This window comes from Podarcis vaucheri (assembly GCF_965113315.1).
Source record: "Podarcis vaucheri genome assembly, chromosome: 4".
Classification (NCBI taxonomy): Eukaryota; Metazoa; Chordata; class Lepidosauria; order Squamata; family Lacertidae; genus Podarcis; species Podarcis vaucheri.
Window position 1 is genome coordinate 81,676,511 of NC_138762.1, and position 22,939 is coordinate 81,699,449.

General features: G+C 43.5%; 1 protein-coding gene across 3 annotated transcripts in view; it reads right to left on the minus strand.

Moving 5' to 3' along the window:
- The window catches only part of TMEM255B (transmembrane protein 255B), a 59,012-nt gene that overhangs the window by 21,393 nt on the left and 14,680 nt on the right, over nucleotides 1-22,939 (minus strand). Inside the window, exons 1-4 of one of the 3 annotated variants that reach the window (XM_082218831.1) lie at nucleotides 19,815-19,938; nucleotides 17,103-17,185; nucleotides 9,042-9,184; nucleotides 8,037-8,099 (exon numbers count right to left, since the gene is read on the minus strand). In XM_082218831.1, the coding sequence (XP_082074957.1) occupies nucleotides 8,037-8,099; nucleotides 9,042-9,184; nucleotides 17,103-17,106 (210 nt within the window). In that variant the 5' untranslated portion in view covers nucleotides 17,107-17,185; nucleotides 19,815-19,938. Of the gene's footprint in view, nucleotides 1-8,036; nucleotides 8,100-9,041; nucleotides 9,185-17,102; nucleotides 17,186-19,814; nucleotides 19,974-22,939 lie in introns of those variants that run through there. The other 2 variants (XM_082218829.1, XM_082218830.1) reach the window with 2 other exon arrangements.

Genomic DNA, 22,939 nt, shown 5'->3' on the forward strand with positions numbered 1-22,939 from the left:
CAACGATCATCGTTATGAAATGATACGCTTCTCTCTTCATAAACTCACCTTCATTGCTAAGCTTATCTTTTACTAAGCTTATCGCTACTTATGATGCTGAATAATAATAATGAAAAATTCTCAAGCAGTTCTGCTATTACTGCTTTGCATAGCCAAACTCTCACTTGTTGCTGATAAGTAAGGTAAAGGTACCCCTGCCCGTACGGGCCAGTCGTGTCTGACTCTAGGGTTGTGCGCCCATCTCACTTAAGAGGCCGGGGGCCAGGACTGTCTGGAGACACTTCTAGATCACGTGGCCAGCGTGACGAAGCTGCTCTGGCGAGCCGGCACCAGAACTGCACACGGAAATGCCGTTTACCTTCCCGCCAGAGTGGTACCTATTTATCTACTTGCACTTTATGGGTGCTTTCAAACTGCTAGGTGGGCAGGAGCTGGGACCGAACGACGGGAGCTCACCCCGCCATGGGGATTCGAACCGCCGACCATGCGATCGGCAAGTCCTAGGCGCTGAGGTTTTACCCACAGCGCCACCAACGTCCCTTGTTGATAAGTACTGTACATCTATAATGGAAAACCCCTGTATTTATTATTAAGTGCTGCAGCTCAAAACATTCATCATATACCAAACAGGAATGAGCCCATGGGAGGAGAGATAAACCATTACAATGGAAGTGTGAGTGGGAAAAGGAGAGACCATTTGGCAGCCAAAGCCCAAGAGCTGCACCATTTCCTCAGCTTTATCATGGCCACTGGTCCCATCACCTCCTGGCAAACAGAAGGGGAAGAAATGGAGGCAGTGGCAGATCTTACCTTCTTGGGCTCCATGATCACAGCAGATGGTGACAGCAGTCACGAAATTAATAGACGCCTGCTTCTTGGGAGAAAAGCAATGACAAACCTAGACAGCATCTCAAAAAGCAGAGACATCACCTTGCCAACAAAGGTCCGTATAGTTAAAGCTATGGTTTCCCCAGTAGTGATGTATGGAAGTCAGAGCTGGACCACAAAGAAGGCTGATCGCTGGAGAATTAATGCTTTTGAATTGTGGTGCTGGAGGAGACTCTTGAGAGTCCCATGGACTGCAAAAAGATCAAACCTATCCATTCTTAAGGAAATCAGCCCTGAGTGCTCACTGGAAGGACAGATCCTGGAACTGAGGCTTCAATACTTTGGCCACCTCATGAGAAGAGAAGACTCCCTGGAAAAAACTCTGATGTTGGGTAAGATTGAGGACACAAAGAGAAGGGGACGACAGAGGACGAGATGGTTGGATAGTGTTCTCGAATCTACCAGCATGAGTTTGACCAAACTGTGGGAGGCAGTGGAAGACAGGAGTGCCTGGCGTGCTCTGGCCCATGGGGTCACGAAGAGTCGGACACGACTAATCGACTAAACAACAACAATCAATGATTCTGCTTTGTTTGTAAAATCAAAATTGTTTAGTCACAGGCAATAGGCACACTGATTCCCCCCTTCTCACCATTTCCAATGTATGGTCATCCCAGTGTCATCTTAATTTTTGTCTGTTTTGGCACCTTCACCACCTGACTATATGTAATGATAAACTATAGCACTTTGCTCTTTTAGCGTTGTTTTGAATGGCGGAAAGGAAATAACCCTTTACCCGTTCTGGTGACCATGTGAACAAGGGGATGCTTCAAGGACTTTAAAGAGAAACTCATTAAGAGATCTTTATGAATAGCTCCCCCCCCCCCGCACCGGGAAGAGATTCTATAGTTGGGTAGCTACAAAACCCTTTTCTCATTAGAGAGTCATTGTAATTGTAGCAAGTGCGACAGCTAGAATAGACATGAATGAATAATGAACACCCAGTACCCATGACATAATCATATCTCCTCTAGTGTGACAGTCCTCGAGTGTCGTCTCAATTACAGCAGCGCTATTACGGAGGCACCGACCTTTGGAAAGAATAGGTTGACAGGGCATAAATTGTGAGGCTTGCTGCTTACTGCAGCGATAAGATGCCTTAATGACCGAGGACTGAGCACCCTTGCAAGAACTCGTGTTTGAAAAAAATAAAAATTACTGCAGAGGTGGAGTCCACATTTCAACACAGTTGTGAATGGGGACAGGGAGTTTGCTGCATGGAAGACATGACATAGCATCCACAGGATGATTATTGATCCTGTTTCACCACCCTGTCGCTAGCTGACAATACAGGTGCCTCAACACCAACAGCAACCACTCAGGCAGAATGTGATGAATTTCAATCACTGAATACCCTTTTACCAGGATATTAAATCTATTTTGCCGTTTAGTTGCCATAGTAACAAATGTCACAATTTTTGTGCGTTATGGATGGAGATGGCACACGAAACCTGTTCGGGAATTCTCCCATATATTTGTCTCAGAATGTACACAAAAGAAAGATGAGGTTATTTCCCTCCGCTCTCAGGATTAGGGAAATCTGGATAGGAGTCACAAATTCCCCCAAAACTAACCTGGTCTCTTCAAATAAACCTTATCGCATAAGCAAGCCTTTCCTAAAAAGGTAAGGGTAAAGGACCCCTGACAGGTAAGTCCAGTTGTGAACGATTCTGGGGTTGTGGCGCTCATCTCGCTTTACTGGCTGAGGGAGCCGACATTTGTCCTCAGACAGTTTTTCCAGGTCATGTGGCCAAAAGCCTTCCCCTTATGAGAGACTACAAACTTGACCCCACTTACTTTGGAGCTAGCCCCATTGCATTCAATAGGACTTATTTCTGAGTAGACACTTAAATTGTTATATTTATCCCGCCATTACTCAAAGGATATCAAGGTGGTGTAGGGGGTTCTTGTGCCTCTCCATTTTATCCTCACAAACCACCCTGCGAGGTAACTTAAGCTGAGAGACCGTGACTGGCCCAAGGCTACCCAGCAAGCTTCATGGCTGAGTGGGGATTCGAACTCTGGACTCCGAGATCCTAGTTCAACACACTAATCACTAAATCATACTGACTGTCTAGCATGATTAGGATTGTACTGTAAACTGTTGTCGGAAAGAGCAGTCCCTTCTGAATCGAAGCTCAAAAGCTTTAGAACAGCGTTCCTAAAGCGGTCTGTCAATGTTCCTCCAAGGTGCCCTTCCAGAAAAGTTAGAAGGCTTATCTGTTAAGCCCAGCAATGTTTACTCTGACTGGCAAGCACTCTCCAGGGCTTCAGGCAGGGGTATCGCCTGCTGCTCTCTGCACAGGCCTTTGGTAGTTGAAAAGGAAAAGCAAAGTCGATAAATTCTATTGTTTACTCTTTTAAAATACAGTCGTACCTTCGATCCTGAACAACTTTGCGAGTTGAACGTTTTGGCTCCCTAACGCTGGTTTGGAACCTGAACGTCCGACACTACTTCAAGGTTCAAGGGCAGTCATGTTAGAACAACGAATAAGAAAGGCAACTTCACAGCAGAGGTGGTTTTAGGCAATCGGTGCAGCCAAAACAATGCTGCAGAACAGAACACAATAGGCTGGAGGCTGAATTTTAGCATCGCACAGGTGCTGCTGAAATTTGAGGGCCCAAAGTCCACCACTGCTTCAGAGGGTGTAGGGACTAACTGGCCTTAAAGCCAGCGGATGAGACACATCACCACTACTATGCTGCAGCAGCAGCTGAGTGTCTGTTTTCTGAAAGCCAGCAACTGGGAATGTTGAAGTCGTTAGAAAATATGTTCCCCTGCCTGTCTTAACACATGGACTAGGAGGTGGTCGGATTAAGAACTTTAGAGCCCTTTGCACTTAAAAGATTTTGATCCCATATATGTGTACACACACACACACACACACACACACACACACACACACACAAACACAGAATAATAAGCCATAAAATGAAAACCTATTTTTCAAAATGAAAGAAAACCTACAGTGAGATGGAAAACGATGCTTATTTTCGTATACTTCCACTTTATTCCATGATATGAACAATTTAATTACTAGCTTTTATCTCAGAATTTGTAAACCGAAAGGTGGAGTTGCTGGTTCATGGTAAATCTGGCAATGGAAAGTTTCTGTGGTGCCCCTCCCTTCCCTTGAAGCCCTACGCACGTGGTTATTTTGCTTAATGGTTAATCCAGCCCTGTCCCAACCCCCAAAGGTGCTATCAATTGCAGGCATTTTTCCAACTGACGTAATATGGGAGTCTATCATAATGGGCGCTTATTCACTTTTTAAAACAGCCAGTCTATTTTAACTAATAGCGTCATCTTAAGACCCCACTATACAACAGCAGCAGGAGAGTGTAACATCCCGCTACAGCCTGCCAGTTCCATTGTCAGAGGTCATCATGGCTGTAGTTCAGAGTACTGCTATTTCAGCAGAAAATGCTGCTGAAGGGAAGGAAAAACGCAGGCTGAGCTACTTGGAGTTGGAGAGTACAAGACTTTAACTGCCCTAATCAGATCTCATGTGTTGTTAATAATAATATTAATTAATTTTGCTGATATATATTGTGAAGGGTGTTCCCAAAACAATGCTAACAGCAGATAGCTAACTCTTTATTGTCAAAGCTTTGGCTCAGAATAGCCACGAACACCAGTTTTAGCGTCCAGGCAACTATTCCCAGGTCTGTGTTCTCTGGAGCAGTTGCAGCAACAGGGGGTCACTCCCCCTCCACCAGTTTCTGTACCTCCCCCCAATGGGCTGCCTGCACGCAGTCGGAGACTACGCCTGCGTGGAATCTTCCTCTGCTCATCCCTCTTCAGTCTCCTCCTGATTCTGGGAGACACTGGTGCAGGAGAGGGTGGAGAAGTACCTGGCCCTCCACTTGCCTGACCTGCATCGTCCTCCTCTTTTTCCGACCCATCCTGTGCTCCAGAAATAAGCTCTATAGAAGAGTTGGAGCATGTCTTCTTATGTCACCTATCTTACGATCGGCTGGGTTTCTTAGATCCAAGAGGTGGGATTAAGGCCTGTTCTAAGGCCTGTTGTCTGGTATAAGGGAGGACTGTTGCATGCTCTGAGGTTTGGGGGTGCCCATCACAGTCATCCCTAGCTCTCACAGACACCTGTGATAGTGCCCAAAGAGTACCCGAAGCATCTCACCAAAACAACATAGTTCAGCTTTTAAAATCTTGCTTCCTTAGTCAATACCACTGAAACAGAACAATAAATCATGGCCATATTTTGGTATTGTTTGGTATCAGCACTTTATGAAGAGCATATTACCCATCAAAATATTTTATGAAGGGTTGGGTTTGTAGCTTAAAGTGAGAGATTCACCATGTGTGCCTCCTACAAAAACCTAACATCTGCAGGAATAAAACTGCACGTGCACTTTATAATTGCACAGGCAGGCAAGTGACCATCACTACATTACTATGTTTTAACTCAGTGGTGCGGATAAAAAATCCATGAAGTTCTCCATTTCTGAAAAGTTGAGGCAATCCATTATAACACGTAGAAAAGGCACACAAGTGTAGCCTTGATCTTTTTTGCATGCTCTGAGCAATAGGGAACTGTAGCGTTGTTGAGTGGGAGGCCATTTGTAGGTTTGGGGACCTTAAAAAATAAGAATAACCCCATAAGTTGAGGGTAGTCAATGAGGTACCCTCTAAATGCTGTTGAACTCCAACTCCAATAAGCCCCAGCCAACGTGGTCAGTGGCCAGAATGGATATGATTTGAAGGAACATAACACTACCACTACTTTGCTGAAGTTAAGCAGATCTAGGTCTGGTCAGTGTCTGGATGGATTATTGCTTTGGTTTCTATCGCTCTGAGGTGAATAATAATAATAATAATAATAATAATAATAATAATAATAATAATAATAATAATAATGTGATTTTAAAATTATGTGAAATGTGAAAGAAGAAAAATGGACTATAAATGTAGGGTGGGAGTTGTAATCCAACAACATCTGGGGGAACCACAATGGCTACCCCTGCCCTAAACATGGGGGAGAAAACCTGAAGAACAACAAAAGCCTAATCTGGAGTACAAATATTATCAAAGTCTAGTTACTAGGATGTGAACAAGCATGTATCTTTGCCCTGGCTTTCGGCACCTGAGATGTGTGTTTTCAGAGCCCACCCTATTCCTGTGATTGTGATCTGTTTTGAATGTTCTGAATTTTGAACTTTACATTGTTGTAACCTGCACTGAGACCTGCTGGTGAAGGGCAGGAAATAAATATAACATTAATATTACAAAATCAATACCAAATACGATGTAACAAAGCTAGATAACAATCCAGTCCCACAAATAGCTGACTTTTGATTCAACTACTGTATACAATAGGGAGGCTGGTCAGCTAGATTAACTACTCAGTCATGAGCATCCATCGCAATGCCAAAATCCACGCAGATGGATTTGCTGTTGAGTTTAAGCAACTGCAGCTACTTCAGACTCAAAACAGTTCAGAATTCGCCAAAGCAATGGAAGATCTCTAGTAGCTGGAAACCTACAAAATGCCTGTCAGGTCTTGCTCACCTTGGTGCACTTGTAGACAATGTCAAAGGCCAGATGCAGATTGCTGAAGGATTGCTGGGCCTGAGATTCCCCACCTGCTATGAATCATGAAGAATTGATGCTTTTGAATTATGGTGCTGGAGGAGACTCTTGAAAGTCCCATGGACTGCAAACAGATCAAACCTATCCATTCTGAAGGAAACAAGCCCTGAGTGCTCACTGGAAGGACAGATCGTGAAGCTGAGGCTCCAATACTTTGGCCACCTCATGAGAAGAGAAGAAGACTCCCTGGAAAAGACCCTGATGTTGGGAAAGATTGAGGGCACAAGGAGAAGGGGACGACAGAGGACGAGATGGTTGGATAGTGTTCTTGAAGCTACCAGCATGAGTTTGACCAAACTGCGGGAGGCAGTGGAAGACAGGAGTGCCTGGCGTGCTCTGGTCCATGGGGTCACGAAGAGTCGGACACGACTAAACGACTAACAATGAATCATGAAGTAAGGCCCGCCATTTATGTCTGCTCACCAGCAAGTCTAAATAAACTTCCAGTTTTCACTAGCCTAGGACTGCAAATGAAGGGGATGGGGTTTGCCAAGCACCACATATGGAACCGGCAGGCTGCTTTTATATTTGGTAGGTGACACATATTGTAGGAGGCCTGAGCTGGACAAACCTCAGGGAAGCATCAGTATGAATTTTAAGCAAGAGCGTGCAAGTTGCTTGCCATGTATATGTATTGCTAAGGTGGCTTTGTAGCTCTCCGTGTGCAAGAGCTAACCTTTTAAAGAATGTGTGAGCAGGCAGGCGCAATGATTTACTAATCTCTCTACAAGGACTGTGTGGTTGAAGCTGATGGAGCACTTAGGGCAGCTGCATCCTCTGTAGATATTTCCCCCAGTTCCGAGAGATGCATATACTGAGCTCATGGCTCTCCACAGATACGCTTCTTAAAAATATATATACTCGGGCATCATTTGAAATATTACTCAAGCTCAGTATGAAGCTTTTAAAATCATAATTAGGTGAGGCATGGCTGAAGGCAGACTGACAAAATCAATGACTTGGTTTTTGCTGTTCTGATTAATTTGAACCTTTTCTGGATATCAATATACCAAAACCACTTGTTTTCAGAGTAGCTGTCAGAGTCCAGCTGATGATTTGATTTCCAAATATAAACAGTTTAATTTATCAAAATGCATTAGTATCCCATAACAAAAGAATAGTAACATAAAAGTTGCTGGGATACACAATGGTTAACTTTTTATTATTTTACACAAAAAAGCATGTACAAAATATGTATTTGTTTTCTTAAGGGCAAACAAAGTTCTGACAACCCCTCAACTATGAAATCTGCATTGGGGTATCAGTTACAAGAGGAAAAACAACGGGAGAAAAAGCAAACCAGAAACCAAAACATGCCTAGGTAAAATGCTGGTCTCATGGTAAATAATGGAAGGGATCTAATATACCCCTTTAAAAAGTTGAAAAGCAGGAGAGGGGAGAGTTGAAACACAACAGGTCAACTGACCATTTGACCGTTGAAGGATACATTGAGAATGAAACGTCTGAGGTCTGCAATAACATATTTAATCTTATAGATTTTTTAAAACAACATTTAAATATATTATGTGCTTACCATTTGCTTCCGGTTCTCTACAAGATGGATACCGATAATCCCTAGGAAGGACCCAAAACCAAGCTGTGGCGAAGAACAAAGAAACAACAGGTCAACTTAGCTGTGTATATAGGATAGTGTCCTGGTTTGCACACCATGTTAAGCCATGGTTTGTTTAACAATCATTTATTAAACCATGCTATCACTATGTGTAAACCCGGTCCAGCAGCTTAAATGTGGTTAAAGATTGCACATTACAGGATTAAAAATACAAACAACGTTTAAAATCATATCAGAGATCACAAATAGCCTGGGATTCTATCTTGTTTTAGAGTTGTTCCAGGCAACTGAGCAGTATGTACAGGTTCAAGGCTTATGGCAACTGCAGCTATTAATATATAAACTATATAGGAAGGAAGAAACGTTTACTAATTACTGTAAATAAAATACCTAAAATTCTGGAAACAGTGGAAAATGAGGCAGGAGTACAGAATTTACTTCCTGATTAAAATTTCTCACAAGTATGGTTGTTCCAACCTTGCATTTTGTTTTTTAGCATTTTATGTGCTGCTGCACATGAGACCTTATCTTCCAACACATATATATCAATCTGAGCTTGTTCTGTACTCCCCAAGTCTGTGCAACATGCATCTATGTATGTGAAACACAGTAGGAAATAATGGACATTTAGGCAGCTCTCTCCATGAAATATTACTCATGACAGAGATTCAGAACTGAAGATAGATGGGTTATTAATATTCCTAACAATACTTGCAGTGGGGCCCTGTATCCATCTACCAGTATCTTGTTCTAATCTACTCAGCATGTGCTAGCTTGCTTGTCTTCGCTTTCACACATACACACACAAACATCCATACGTACACACACAATCAGGTTAACATTGCTTGAGCTGTCAAATTCCACAAAAAAGCTTTGTTGGGCAGATAATTCTGCACAATGGTTACTTCATTGCATGGCACACAGCATTGTAAATACTTGAAACTCTAAAATATAATTCCTACTTACGATTATTCCTGGATAATAACCGCCCACAGTTACATTTTCTGTTCTGGTGGTAGCTGCAAGGCCTATGGTCAGTATGAAAACAGACACTATCAGGAGGGCGATTGTGAACCATAGAGAAGTTTTCTTCCTTTTCTCAAAGTGCCCTGTGGAGCGAGGGAGGGAAATGTTATTATAAGCACCACAGTACATATGCACAAATCCCAAGGCGGCAGCAATGTGCTACACCTGTATCCTACTTGTTAAGTTGTGGGTGAACATATCAGACGACACAGCAATTCTTCAAACAGCTCTTGTTTATTCACAGGCCAGAACAGAACTGAACTGAAGGGTTCAGCCAGCCTGCTTATATAGAGCTCAACTACAAAGCAACAGTAACAACTTTCTGTAAATATCCAATCACTGAACATCACTTTCAATCCCTTATTTGCATATGTGGACCTGAGTGAAAACTACAGTATCCTCCTGCTGGCCTAGGGTGAGAGCTTCAGTACATAACACTACTGTTCAGGGAAGTTTTTAATGTGTGATATTTTAGTGTATTTTGGTCTCTGTGGAAGCTGCCCAGAGTGGCTGGGGAAGCCCAGCCAGATGGGCGGGGTACAAATAATAAATTATTATTATTATTATTATTATTATTATTATTATTATTATTATTATTATTACTCTCCCACAAAGGAACTAAAAATGGTGAATTAACCTTATAACCAACCCTGTCGCATAGGCTAAGAAACATCAGCTTGCCTAGGGCTTTCCAGTGAGTTTCGTACAGGGACATCTCAATCCATTTTGCTGCCTGATCCAAAGGGCTAGGTGGCACCCCCTCCCCCATTCCATGCATCAACAATAGTATAGTGTCCAGATCAAGGGAAGAAATAGTACCACTCTATTCTGCCTTTGCCAGACCACTCCTGGAATATTGTCTCCAATTCTGGGCACCACAATTTAGGAAGGGTGTTGACAAGATGGAACGTCTGCAGTGGAGGGCTAACAAGATGATCAAGTGTCTGGAAACCAAGCCTTATGAGGAACGGTTGAAGGAGCTGGGTATGTTTAGCCTGGAAAAGAGGAGACTGAGAGGAGATATGATAGTTATCTTTAAATATCTCAAGGGCTTTCAAATGGAAGATGGAGCAAGCTTCTTTTCTCCTGCTCTGGAAGGTAGGACTCAAACCAAGGGCTTCAAGTTACAAGAAAGGAGATTCCCATTAAATTTCAGGAAAAACTTTCTGACAGTAAGAGATGTTTGACAATAGAATGGACTCCCCTGGGAGGTTGTGGACTCTCCTTCCTTGGAGGTTTTTAAGCAGAGGTTGGATGGCCATCTGTCATGGATGATTTAGCTGAGATTTCTGCCTTGCAGGGAGGTGAACCAGATGACCATTGGGGTCCCTTCCAACTCCACAATTTTATGATTCTGTGTGCAGAAGATAACTGGATTGACAACTAAATCTTATTTCAACATGGGTGGCAGGACAGCTTTATCCAGCGTACCTGAGAACAGCCAGCTTAAAATGCAGAGCAGGCCGCAAGGCAAAGAAATATGTGCTGTCCAACACCCTACTGCCACTTCCCGCATCCCAGCACCAGCTACTTGAAGCAGCTGTTTCACTCTTCCTAATGGTAGGGCCAGCCCTGGTTTTATAGGTGAGCAGGGCTGGCCAAGGAGATTTTGCTGCCTGAGGCAAAATGTTCTGCCCCCACCACACTCCTGCCTCCTGCAGGCACACATCTACTTCAGGGACATCTAAAGTAGTGGCAGGAGCATGGCATGCCTGTGGCAGTGTGGCAAGCCCATGGAGGAGTCCAGATCTGCCATCTGAGGCAACCACTTCCCCCCACAACATGGGTGGGCTGACCCTGTCGGTGAGCATGGCTTTGAGCTCAAAACCCAATAGCCAAGCCCAACACTCCAGGGTCAAACAAAATGTGCCGGAGAGCCATGATCAGAGTCTGGTGAAGAGCAGTTTTGTTGGGGGCTTTAGAACTGTCCCCTTTCATTGTTTCCCAGCTTAAATTACCCTTCTGAAGATATTAGCCGAGGAGGGGGTAATGCACAAAGTTCTCTTGAATCACATGGTTTAGGTTCTGCCTACTCGTCAATCTTCTTAAAGCAGAAAAAACCCAAAGAACCAATAACTTTTGGACAGAGCTTTTCAAGAAGACAATGTTCAGAGTTCCACTAAAGCACGTACACACAGACACTGTTAGTCTGTTATGAAAAAAATATATTGAAATAGGGCCTTCTCCATTCTTCATGAGCTTAGAGAGGTTACATCCCTCCATCTTTAAGTGGTCATTATCTTTTTATGGCTGGTCTGTATTGGGGTCTATATTTGGTATGCTCCTGATTAGTTCATGATGATTTCTAGTAATATTTTGCACAGTTTAAAGGTAATTAAAACTCTGGGGTTTTTTTATTCTGTGCTTAAACTTTTATTAAGATTTATTTGTGCATGCTTTTGTAAACCACTTGGAGAAGTGGGTGTAAGGGGAGCGAGACAAATTGCTGCACCAGCCTGGAGCAGGCTCCAAACCCACCTCAGGATGCAACAGATCCCAAGCTGGTTCAGCCCCAGCCTGACGGTGCTTTCCACAAGGGCACCACTGGGAATACTGATGATCTCACTTCCATCAGTCCACCCAGGCATTTGTAACTGGGGAGGGGGAGCAGCTGGGGAGAGTGATCTGAAGAAGAGAATGAGAAGGCACAGGAAAGGGCTACGCTAAAGCATTTTGTCTTCCCAGCTGCTTACCCCCTCTACAAATTATCTTCACTTTCTCTCCTCTTTTTCCCCCCTCTTTGAATTGACCATTAGGATTTTATTGCCTGCATCTGCATGGAACATTTAGTTAGGCTCTCTAGAAAGACAAACTGCACGCAAGAGCAGCCATGATTCAAGAGTAATCTGAAAAAGGTCTCTTTGGTATCTCATATTCTCTTTCCCCATCTCCTTCTCTAGCACAGGGTTTTCAATGGATGATACTATTAAAAAGGAATGACATTTCTGTTCAAGGGACCAGCAGAACTGAAGCATAACTCCAAGTGTCAGGCATTTTAAAGGTCCAGGCTAGTGCTTTGAATTTGTAATCCTTTACACACAAGAGAAGAACCACACCAGAAAACAGGAGGAGTCTCTTCCTCCTCCTGCTATCTCTCCAGATTCAATATGCTTCTAGAAACCACCACATTCATATTTGGGTTAAGTCCAGTATTACAGTATTTTACATCCAGGCTTACAGTATTTTATAATGCACAAGTCCCTGTACACTGCCTACTTAGAGAAAAAAACATGTGTTTGTAAACTCTAAGAAATAAGTTTTAGTATAAGTTCTATTGGATTTACTGAAGAGATGTTTTTAAAGAAAACATCCGCTGGATTTACATCAGCAGAAATCTAAGCGTCTACAAACCCATGACTAAATGTGAGTGAAAGGTACAAAAGTGGGACGCTGGATTTCAAAAGTCACTCAGGCATCTGAAATGACAGAAGTTAACGTTCTGTGGCAAAGTTGCCTTGAAATCATCTCCAACACCTTGCATGTACGAAGAGCAAGGGAATTCAAGCTGCAATCCCCTCCCATAAACCCACAAAACTCAATATGATATATTCTACTGTAAAACAATTGTTCTGCATGTTTTCAGCATGTCCAGAGAAAGATAGTTCCTGCAGGCTAAAGCCCATGTTATCACCAACTTGAAGCAGCTTACTTTAAAAAAAAAGATTTGTGCATTTTCTTTTGCAAAGAGTAGGATAGATCCATGTGTGTATTATTCTTCATAGAATCATTACTACCCACTCGCCTTAAAGAGTAGCCACCCACCCAGAACTCACAAATTTGCCTATCATCACAACCCTGTAATATTAATAATTTGCGACTTAAGTTACTACTTGCAACATTTGTAAGGCACCTTCAGCTCTATGATAAATCAAGAAAAACCTAGGAAAAACGAGTTCTTGACCCATTACAGTGAACTTATAAATTTTGCTTGGCTACTTTGGTTGGCAAGGTAATAGTAGCACTTGGATAGCACACTGAAAGTCGCCATATCACAAATTTAGAAGGCAAATAATTTTGCCTCCACAACTACTGATTTGAGCATTGATTAGTTTATTATAAGTCAGATAATGACACCTTAGAACACTCTGGCCAACATAGTGTGTTCATCATGATTCAGTTTGCATGTTATGCAATACACATTTTGGGATCGTTCTCTTTTCTCATTAGAGTTGTGCAGTTTCTTTCAATAAACAGTTCTGTTCCATCTTAACTGTTGTGCTGCGCAGTACAAGTTACTTGTCTCAGGAATGTTTGACCACACCTCAAATAGTAATTTGATGTATCCATGGGAAGGGAAAAGAGAGATTAGGGCTACAATCCCATGTGAGTAAACCCAACTGAACACAACAAGAGTTGTTTAAATTGCAAAGGATTGTCCTATCAGAGAGCACCCACCCCTTGCCTGATTATGGTTTCAAGATGGAAAGGGGGACAGGGCTCCTGCAAATAGTTGTGAAGAAGTGGAAAATTTCAGCAAGTATAGCTGACTACCTGGTCTGTTTCATAGCCCAGCCAAGAGGTAGGAAACTGAATAGCTAAAGTAGTTATTCAACAAAAAGTGGAATTTCTCATGTCATTTTCTGCCTTGGGAAATTATTTAGTACAGAGGTTTCCCATGGACCACTTGAAAATTGCTGAGGGTCTTGGCCAACTACTAAATGTCCCATCCCCCCGTCTGTTGTATGTTGTGCTAGATACCTGTAGCATTCTGTGATAGATGCTATATGGTTTTTAATTGTATTGCTGTCTTGTTTTTTGTTGCATTTCAACCTCTTGAAAATGAGGAGTTCCTGCATACAACGGATGTAAAGGGTTCAAAACCAAACCTACAATGCTGTCTAGGGCATTGTGATATCTGAACAATAATGGCTGCAATCCTGTATCATTCACCTTAGCAGTGGTGTAGCGTGGGTTGTCAGCACCCGGGGCAAGGCAAGTAATTTGCGCCCCCTAACCCGTGGATTTGCGCACCCTAACCCTAACCCCCAGATGTTGCGCCCGGTGCGGCCGGGCCCGCCTGCACCCCCCACGCTACGCCACTGCACCTTAGACTAAGCCCTTAGACTAATTCAGTGAAACTCACATCTGAGTAAGCATGCATAGGACTGTATCCCTAGTATATACAAACGCCATGCACAGTGAGTTACAGAAAGTGGGTATTACTTAGATAAGCAAGGATTATTCCACTTGAGCGTCAGACTTTACAGCTTTCTAAATTGCATGGTGTTACAAAAAATGTTCTAAACATTTAATCACCAGTAACACGGTGAACCAGCTATTAAAAGAAAGAATACGTACACACAGAGAATACTATCAGTACCATAACATTCAGTATCCAAACATTTGGTAGCAACACCAACATTTAAAGAATTGTATTTGTCCGGGGGGGGGCAAGTTGTACAGGTAAATTTAAAGAATAGTGCATTATACATTGCATCCTCATACTATATGTGATGGCTTAATGTGCATAGTCCACAATATGCTTTTGGCAATTGCTTCCTCTGGAAAAAAATGTTTGATTTGTCCAGCACGCAGAGAAACTAATAAATAGGTGCTATTGCAAACCCCACAACAGGCTATTATGAATTTACATGGTAGAACCTGGTTGTGTATATTATATATGCAGATCCTTAGCTCATTGAATTTAAGAGAAGAGGGGAGAGAAACCCTGATTTTATGTTCTAAATAATTTAGCTATAGTAATACAGTATTAATGTTGACTCCATTGCTTTGGTATCAATTACTTCTCCAATTAATAATTTAATGACTGGTTAAGGTAACAGAATCCTCATTTGTCTTTATTTCAAAGTTTTAATGAAAATCTCTCTGAGCAGTAGTGTTTTTAATTATGCCACCCAAAGTCAAGTGGACAAGACAACAACAAAATTAACAGGAAATATTTATTTTATGTATTTTTTATTGTGTGTCGTGATGGCAAGAATTGCTTACCTCATACTATTCAAACAAAAATCAGTATACAGTACAGATATTTTACATTGTACTGGTTTTAATGAACATTATAGAAGCAATAAAGTATTGGATCTGACTTTTATGTGCCATTTATATTACTTTATGAGAATACAAGTTAAGGGCAGGAAAAAGGCAAGTAAAAATATTTTATCAAATAGGTAATCTGGGATAGCTAAAATGGAAACATAAATCCAGTTGTCATGTGAATATCACAACTGTGGTAATCAGGAAAGACAGAGGTTTTTTTTTAAAAACAACAACACCTTGCATCTATTAAAAACCCTCTTGCAAACAGAAGAGACCCAACACTTTATACATCATTGTAAGAACTTAGATGGTGAGTGCTAACAGGTTTGTAGCTAAAACAGGACCACTGAAAATTAAGAAGGATATATCAGCATGCTCAAAGGAACCCCAAAGTTTGCAGAAGTACAATTATTTAGGTGGGAAAGATAATGGGTCAAAAAGTAATCAGTCTAATGCTCAGTAGCCAGATAATAGTGTCTGCTGAGGGAAGGGACCTGGTTGGAAAGGGAATTGAATGGAGTTCCTGGAATTAGACATGGCTGGCTTAGGTCCTGAAGAGGTGAAATCCACAATGCAACATTTCTTCATGCCCCACTTTGCATGGTCTAAGCAAACAGTCCTAAAGACCTAAAGGGCCTGAAGATGAAAACCAACTATTTATTTTTACCAAAAGGCTAAGATCAATCAATCTATCTATTCTATGGCATCAGCGGACCTTCCAGAGCAGACTTTTAGGCACATGGGAGAGCTGGAGGAAGGAGAAAGAGAACCTGGAAGTCCCATTGCACAAGCTGATCTCTGTTGCATGAGCAGAAGGACATCACTGGATGCTGGCATTGCTTTTGTCAAAAGAATTGAGAGATCAGCGTAAAAAGATGTTGGAAAGATAGGAAACTAATATATTTGAAATAGTAGGCCATAACTCTAAACAGCTGCACGGTAACAATTCTATCACCCTGTTCTTATTTTAAACTCTTTCTTCCTTGTTCCAAATACAATGATGTCCCAGCCCTAAGCGTGCTTCCTTAGAAGGAAATTTGACTGAAATCACTAGCACATATCTTCCAAATGAAGGTAAACTGCAAGGAAATTCTGCTGGTAAAATGGAAGTTGGTTGTAAATATCATAGCTTGAAACAGATTTCAATAGAAGGATTCTAAAAGAGAACCTTTACATTCCAAACAGTCTCTTCCCTTAAGGTTCTCAAAAGCACATTGTATCATGTTTTCCAGTTTGCTATTGAACAAGGTGATAAGCTAGGACTCCTCTATGCATGCAGTAATTGAATTAACTGCAGCCACCAGCAGCGCTGCACAAATGAACTAGTAAATATGCAACATTACCATTCAAGTGGATTAGCAGGAAAAGGGCAAAGATAAAAAAGGCATGATCCAGTGGTCCCTCTGGAATTCCAATTAAGAAGCTCGTAGTACAGAATTCTCTCATTGAAATCAATGAGACTTAGAAATACTTGAAGGGAGTTGTAATTGGGCTTTTAAAAAAACATATGCATGGCAATCAATAACAATCAACAATAGGATCCAGAACAAATCCAGAACAAGTTGCTTGCCTCCCACTATTTTAGTCTCATGCATCTCTGTAAGCTCCCTTGCCAGATTTTTTGTCCATTCTGCAAATTACGTACAAAAAAAAGTTTTTTTAGAAAGATCTGAAATGTGGTCTTCTGAACCTCCATTCCCCCCAGTAAACAATGTGCAGCTACATCTATCTAAACATCATTTAGCTTCTGTTTGCCCGCACAATCAGAATGATTAAAGAGCAGCAAAACCATGGGCTATAAATGTTGTCAATGTATCTATTTATTACAGTTCTAGTCTTATATTTGAAACAATGAGGAAAGAATCAGGATACAATAGCTATTCCACGTAAAATAATGTATGGAATAGTGTTTCCTAAAGGTAGGACAATTCAAGACACTGCAATTTTAAGTCAGAACAGTGTTCTTTAAGACACGGCTAAAACTAAAATACAAGATGTGCTCACACATGTCGGTTGCAATCAGAGGGACGATTCCAATTAATTGCTTTCCTTCATTGGAATGGGTGCTTCTTCTTGCTTTAAGATTCCTAGGTAAGTGTGCATATTATTAGAAACTTTTCTGCAAAAGTTAAATTCCACACAGGGCTTCCCTGATCTTTTCTTTAAATCCAATTAGGCTCCCTAAATTTCTTTTTCAAAGAGATGGGAGAAGCTGCCCAGAAAGGACAAATATTTCCCTCTATATAGGCGTGGGTACTCAGTGGTGAACGAAATGCATTCTTCACATTTTCAAAGGCACTCTTATTCTTTTGTTACTTCATAACCCTTTGTACCATGATTTCAATGCCGGAAAATGCATAAGTCTTCATAGATGGGCAGGCTTCGACATACTGTGGTTTTCTGTATATGAATTGTTCCTAAAGGAGTGGGAGTGTATCTCTCCTGGACAGAGAAATGCTCTCCCAAACTCCAGGCTTTTTGGACAACATGTGGAAAAATTATGAGAGAAACCATGAATCATATTGCCACTCTTCATTTTATCTAATGCCAATCAGTATCTGAGGGCTACCTCAAGCGTGACAAAATTCCTTTTAAAAAACACCCGTGTGTACGTTAACACAGCAAAAATTGCACATGGCCTTGGTCAACAGCAGGCATCCCCAAACTCAGCCCTCCCGATGTTTTGGGACTACAACCCCCATCATCCCTAACTATCAGGACCAGTGGTCAGGGATGATGGGAATTGTAGTCCAAAAACATCTGGAGGGCTGAGTTTGGGGGTGCCTGGTCAACAGTATGTATTCCTGGAGTGAGATTCACATGTATGAATCTGCATGGCAATTAACGCCTGTGGGATTATCATCTCTTTTCTTTCTTTCTTTCTTTCTTTCTTTCTTTCTTTCTTTCTTTCTTTCATCAAGGGGAAAACTTATCACTGAGAATCATAACATGGGACTCTTCGGTAATAAGCTGCTTGCCCCAATTGCTGTTTAAAGACATACGATGATAGGCAGTAAAACAAGCACCATGTCTACACAAGATTTCGAAAGTAATTACATATATTTAATTACTACTAATTTTCAACCAGAAACCGATAACCTGCAACATTTAAGATGGATAGTTCAGATGAAAGCATGCAGCATGATTCCATGGCCTTGTTTTTATTTATCTATTTATATATATATATTTAAGAATAGATTTATGTACACTGCAGTCCTCTCAGGGGGCGGAAAAAAGTTAACAGCTTGATTGTGCACTGGAGTCTCCTTAGTCAGGAAGGGGAGGCAGACAACAGATCCTTGCAGAGAAACTCAGATCGCCTCCCAGTCCCGTCCCGTCCCCAAAGCAATAAATTGGTTAAAGCAGTATCAAAGGACAGTGGCGTAGTGTGGGGGGTGCAGGGGTGGGCGGCCGCACCGGGTGCAACATCTGGGGGTTAGGGGCGCAAATCCACAGGTTAGGGGGCGCAAATCCACGGATTAGGGGGCGCAAATTACTTGCCTTGCCCCGGGTGCTGACAACCCACGCTACGCCACTGTCAAAGGAACCTCTGAAATATCTATCTATCTGTCTCTAAGAGAACAAGGAAGTTCGTGGTGAGCTCTGGCAACTCTTCTTCTAGAAAAAGAGCACTGTATCTATATGATATTGGGGTTGGGGGAGGAGAACAAGTCATACTAATTCATTCTACTTGAACGTGTCTTTGAGGAAAAGGTTGTAGCTTGGATGATACAAAGCCTGCTTTCCGTGATGAAGGTCCCCAAAATCATTCACTGGCATTTCCAGGCAAGCGTGGGAATGCCCCGCTTCCCTGCCTGAAATCCTGGAGGTCCACTGCCAGTCAGTGGCGTAGCGTGGGTTGTCAGCACCCGGGGCAAGGCAAGTACCGTAATTTGCGCCCCCAACCCATGGATTTGCGCCCCCTAACCCGTGGATTTGCGCCCCCTACCCCTAACCCCCAGATGTTGCGCCTGGTGCGGCCGGCCCCCCCTGCACCCCCCACGCTATGCCACTGCTGCCAGTCAACGCTAACAATACTAAGGCAGGTGGACTCAAGGTCTAACTCGCTTTAAGTCAGCTTCCCACGTTGGGCTGCAGTGCCTAGGAGGAATGAGCTCAAAGACATGAAATACATTAGGGAGCCTTCACTGTGCAGAATGAATCGCCCTTCCTAAGAGCATGGAGAGCTCTTAGAAGCTCCGGTGGGAGGCGTTTGTTTGTTTGTTTGCAAACACTTGTTAGTCTCTCCAAAGTGGGAGAAGGTTTGGCGCAATTACCTGGCCCTTTGGCTCCGTTGGTTTCTCCCTCCAGAGCTCAACGCGCGAGTTCTTCTGAACTCGCGTCTTCTTGGTCGTGTGAAATCTGCCCTGTGCCCAACTCAGGGGGTGGGGAGACACCCCCATTCCAGAAGTTCGCAGCAGGCAGAACACGAGTGATCTGGGCTCGAGAGGATCCAATATTTGTGAAGGGGAGAAAAATGCAGTCTCTCCCCCCCCCACCCCCCAATTGGAGCGGGAAATAAAATCTTCTGTTCCCTTCTCACTTATCCATGTGCATGCGAGTAGTACGTCTCCCTCTGAAACTACTTGAAGCAAAAAACGGCAGATGCAGATATGTTTCCCCAGGGTGTAAAATTGTGCCGGGTACAGCAAGAAGGCGGGATAATAAGCCCCCCTGCTTCTCCGGCTCCGCTCGCCCTCAGCCCGCAGGACTTACCTGTGGGGTCCAGCGCGGCCAAAGGGTCAGTCATGGAAACCGGAGCGGCGGGAGGCTGCATCCTCCGAGCGCCGCGCTCTTCGCCTCACGGCGGGACGCCGAGGGCAGCAGCATGCACGGCTCGCCTCGGGAATAAACTGGCCCCAAGGAAAGGAGGCTAGCTGGGAGGCAGGCGCTGGCGCCGCCGCCGGAGGGCAGGACCAGAGGCGGCGCCGGAGCCCGAGGGAGGAGGAGCGAGCGAGCGAGCCAGTCGCTCTCCCCAGGGTCCTTGGGCGCTACTGGAGGGGGCGGCGGAGAGAGAGATCCCGCCTCGCCACGCTGCCAGGCTCGTGCAAAGGGGAGAGGCAGCCGCCGGTCAACTTCCCGCCTTTTCTTGTGGGGCAGAGATGATGCAGGAGAAAGCGGGATGGAACAAAAGGAATGGAGTGCCTGGGTCACATCCCACGCTAGTGCTGCTTCCCCCCACGAGTATATTTGTCCTTGAACCTGCGTTTTGGTTGGGAGTGGGCCCCTTGCACTGAAAATGGCTCCCCGCCCTTGCTCTGGGTGGTATAACATGGTGGGTCACGGGTCATGCAAGGAGCAGCCGCCTCATCCTCTCTCTTGAACTCCTGGATTCTACATTTGAGGGGTTCCAGCAGTGGAAGCTCAACTGGGTGAACCTGCTGTGCCTCCACATACAAGGCATGGCCAATCTTGACCCTCCAGATGTTTTGGGACTACAATTCCCATCATCATCCCTGACCCCTGGACCTGTTAGCTAGATGGGAGTTGTAGTCCCAAAACATCTGGAGGGCCAAGTTTAGCCATCCACAGCATCACCCAGCATTTCATCTCCTGGTTGAGCAAGAGGTGGTCAGTGATCACTCACACCTGCCCTCTTCTCCCCACACCCTTTTGTGGGCAGAAAACAAGAAAAAGCAGGTGTCTGCCTAGCCTCTCTCATTGGGCCATGTGGTGTGGAGGAACGGACTTGTTGGATCCAATCCAACAAGATCATTCAACGTGATCCAATCCAACAAGATCATGATCATGCTATCCAGAAAGAAAGCAGAGGTGAGGGTGAGACATCTGGCGTCTCCTTCCATGACCAGCTCTCTGTGACAGGTAGTCCGTGTGGTTGGGCTACAATTCCCATCATCCCCTGATCATTGGCTCTGCTGGCTGGGTCTGAAGGAACTTCAGCATGGAGGGCACCATGTTGGCAACTGTGTCCCGACAGAAGGCAAAGAAGCAGGCAGAAACAGTTAACCACCATTTCTCTCTAAGCAGTAGCAAAGGCCCAATACTCCTTCCACACACTACTATATTCCACATGCAGTTGACCTCAGCTTAATTAAGAGTACAGTGGTGCCCCGCAAGACGAATGCCTCGCAAGACAGAAAACTCGCTAGACGAAAGAGTTTTCCGTTTTGGAGGTGCTTCGCAAAACGAATCTCCTATGGGCTTGCTTCGCAAGACAACAATGTCTTGCGAGTTCCTGCTGGTTTTCCCCCTCCCCCCCTTTTTCTAAACTGCCACGCCGCTTATCAGCTGATCCGATCAGCAGATAAGCCGCTAAAAGCCTCTAAAAGCCGCTAATCCGCTAATCCTTCAATGGGCTTGCTTCGCAAGATGAAAAAAACCGCTAGACGAAGAGAATCACAGAACGGATTCTTTTCGTCTTGTGAGGCACCACTGTACATTTTAGTCTCCATGTGAAAACCGAACAATATTTTCCCCCTTTTTTGCTTTTCCTTCATCCAAAAGGCAAATATAGTAATTAGATTGCCTACGATTCTTAAGCCACCCTTTCCATTTTCTGTCCTGCATTAACAACCTCCACACAAGCAGCATGAGAAAAGCTTGCAAGACTTCAATACTTCCATTCCTTATGGGAGAATGGATTCCTTTTTTGGATCCCTTAAGAAGTATTAAGAAGTATGATGAACTCACGAGCAAGATTTGAGCTATGCAGTGGCGTAGCATGGGGGCTGCAGGGGGGGCCGGCCGCACCGGGCGCAACATCTGGGGGGGGGCGCTCGCACTCGCAGCTCTCTGCCCCTACCTGGCTCGAGTGCTAAAATCCACGGGTTAGGGGGCGCAAATTACTTGCCTTGCCCCGGTGCTGACAACCCACGCTACGCCACTGGAGCTATGAGCAATTGAAGAGATTAGATTATAATATCATGATTGTGATTTGATAGATAAGAAGACAGGGCACAGCAGGAGGGGAGAAACAACAACTCCATGGAAATTGGGGTGGGAAGTCACCAAAAATAAGAGAAAAGACAAAAGTTTGATTTTGCGTTTTGGTTGTATATGTTAAAAAAAAGTTTTAAAATGTTGAAACCATAAAATGTAACTAGGGGAAAATGAGATAAAAGCTCACAAGTGCACCTAATGTCCTGTATCAAAAGTAATAATCACAACCAACAACCAAGTATCTTGGTTTCAACTGGGGGAGGTAAACTGTGATCTCCCAGAAGTTGTGGAACTACAAGTCTCTCATCACTCCAGACCACTGGCCACAAGTGAGACCCACAAGTTCCCCAGCCATCCTTTAGACATAAAGCTCCCAGAAACAAATGAATATGGTACCCAACAAGCCAAGCTCTCTAGGCCAGTCCTATTCTAGAATAGTTCCTCTGCGGATGTGGCCTAGAAGGCACTGAAGTTAGGGGTGACATTTCATTTCTACAGAAGCTCTTCTGAATCATAAAAAATAAAATGTCAGCTTATCCTTTGACCATTTTCGCAGTAGAGAAAAAGTGCTCCTACTTGCCCTTCTCCATCCCTGCCTGTTGCTCTTTTTAAAAAAAGGCATAATTAATTAAGCATAAAAGTAACAGCGGCTGTTAGCAGAGATAAAGGCAAACAGAAAGCAATGGTTATAGCCAGAACCTTTTTCTACAACTTCCAAATTTTCAACAGCTATGGGGCAACTTTTTTCCTAAAATCTGTGAGTACTGATCATCTATAAGTTATCATCCATAAGTTTCTGCTTACGAGCTTGTTTGTCATTAGAAGAAACGCAGATAAAGAGGAAACACAACACAACCATAAGGGTTAGAATTGAAGAATATTAACAGGTATAAAAGAACGGTGTTGGCAGTTTTGTTCCGTAATAATTTCCACTTCGCAAC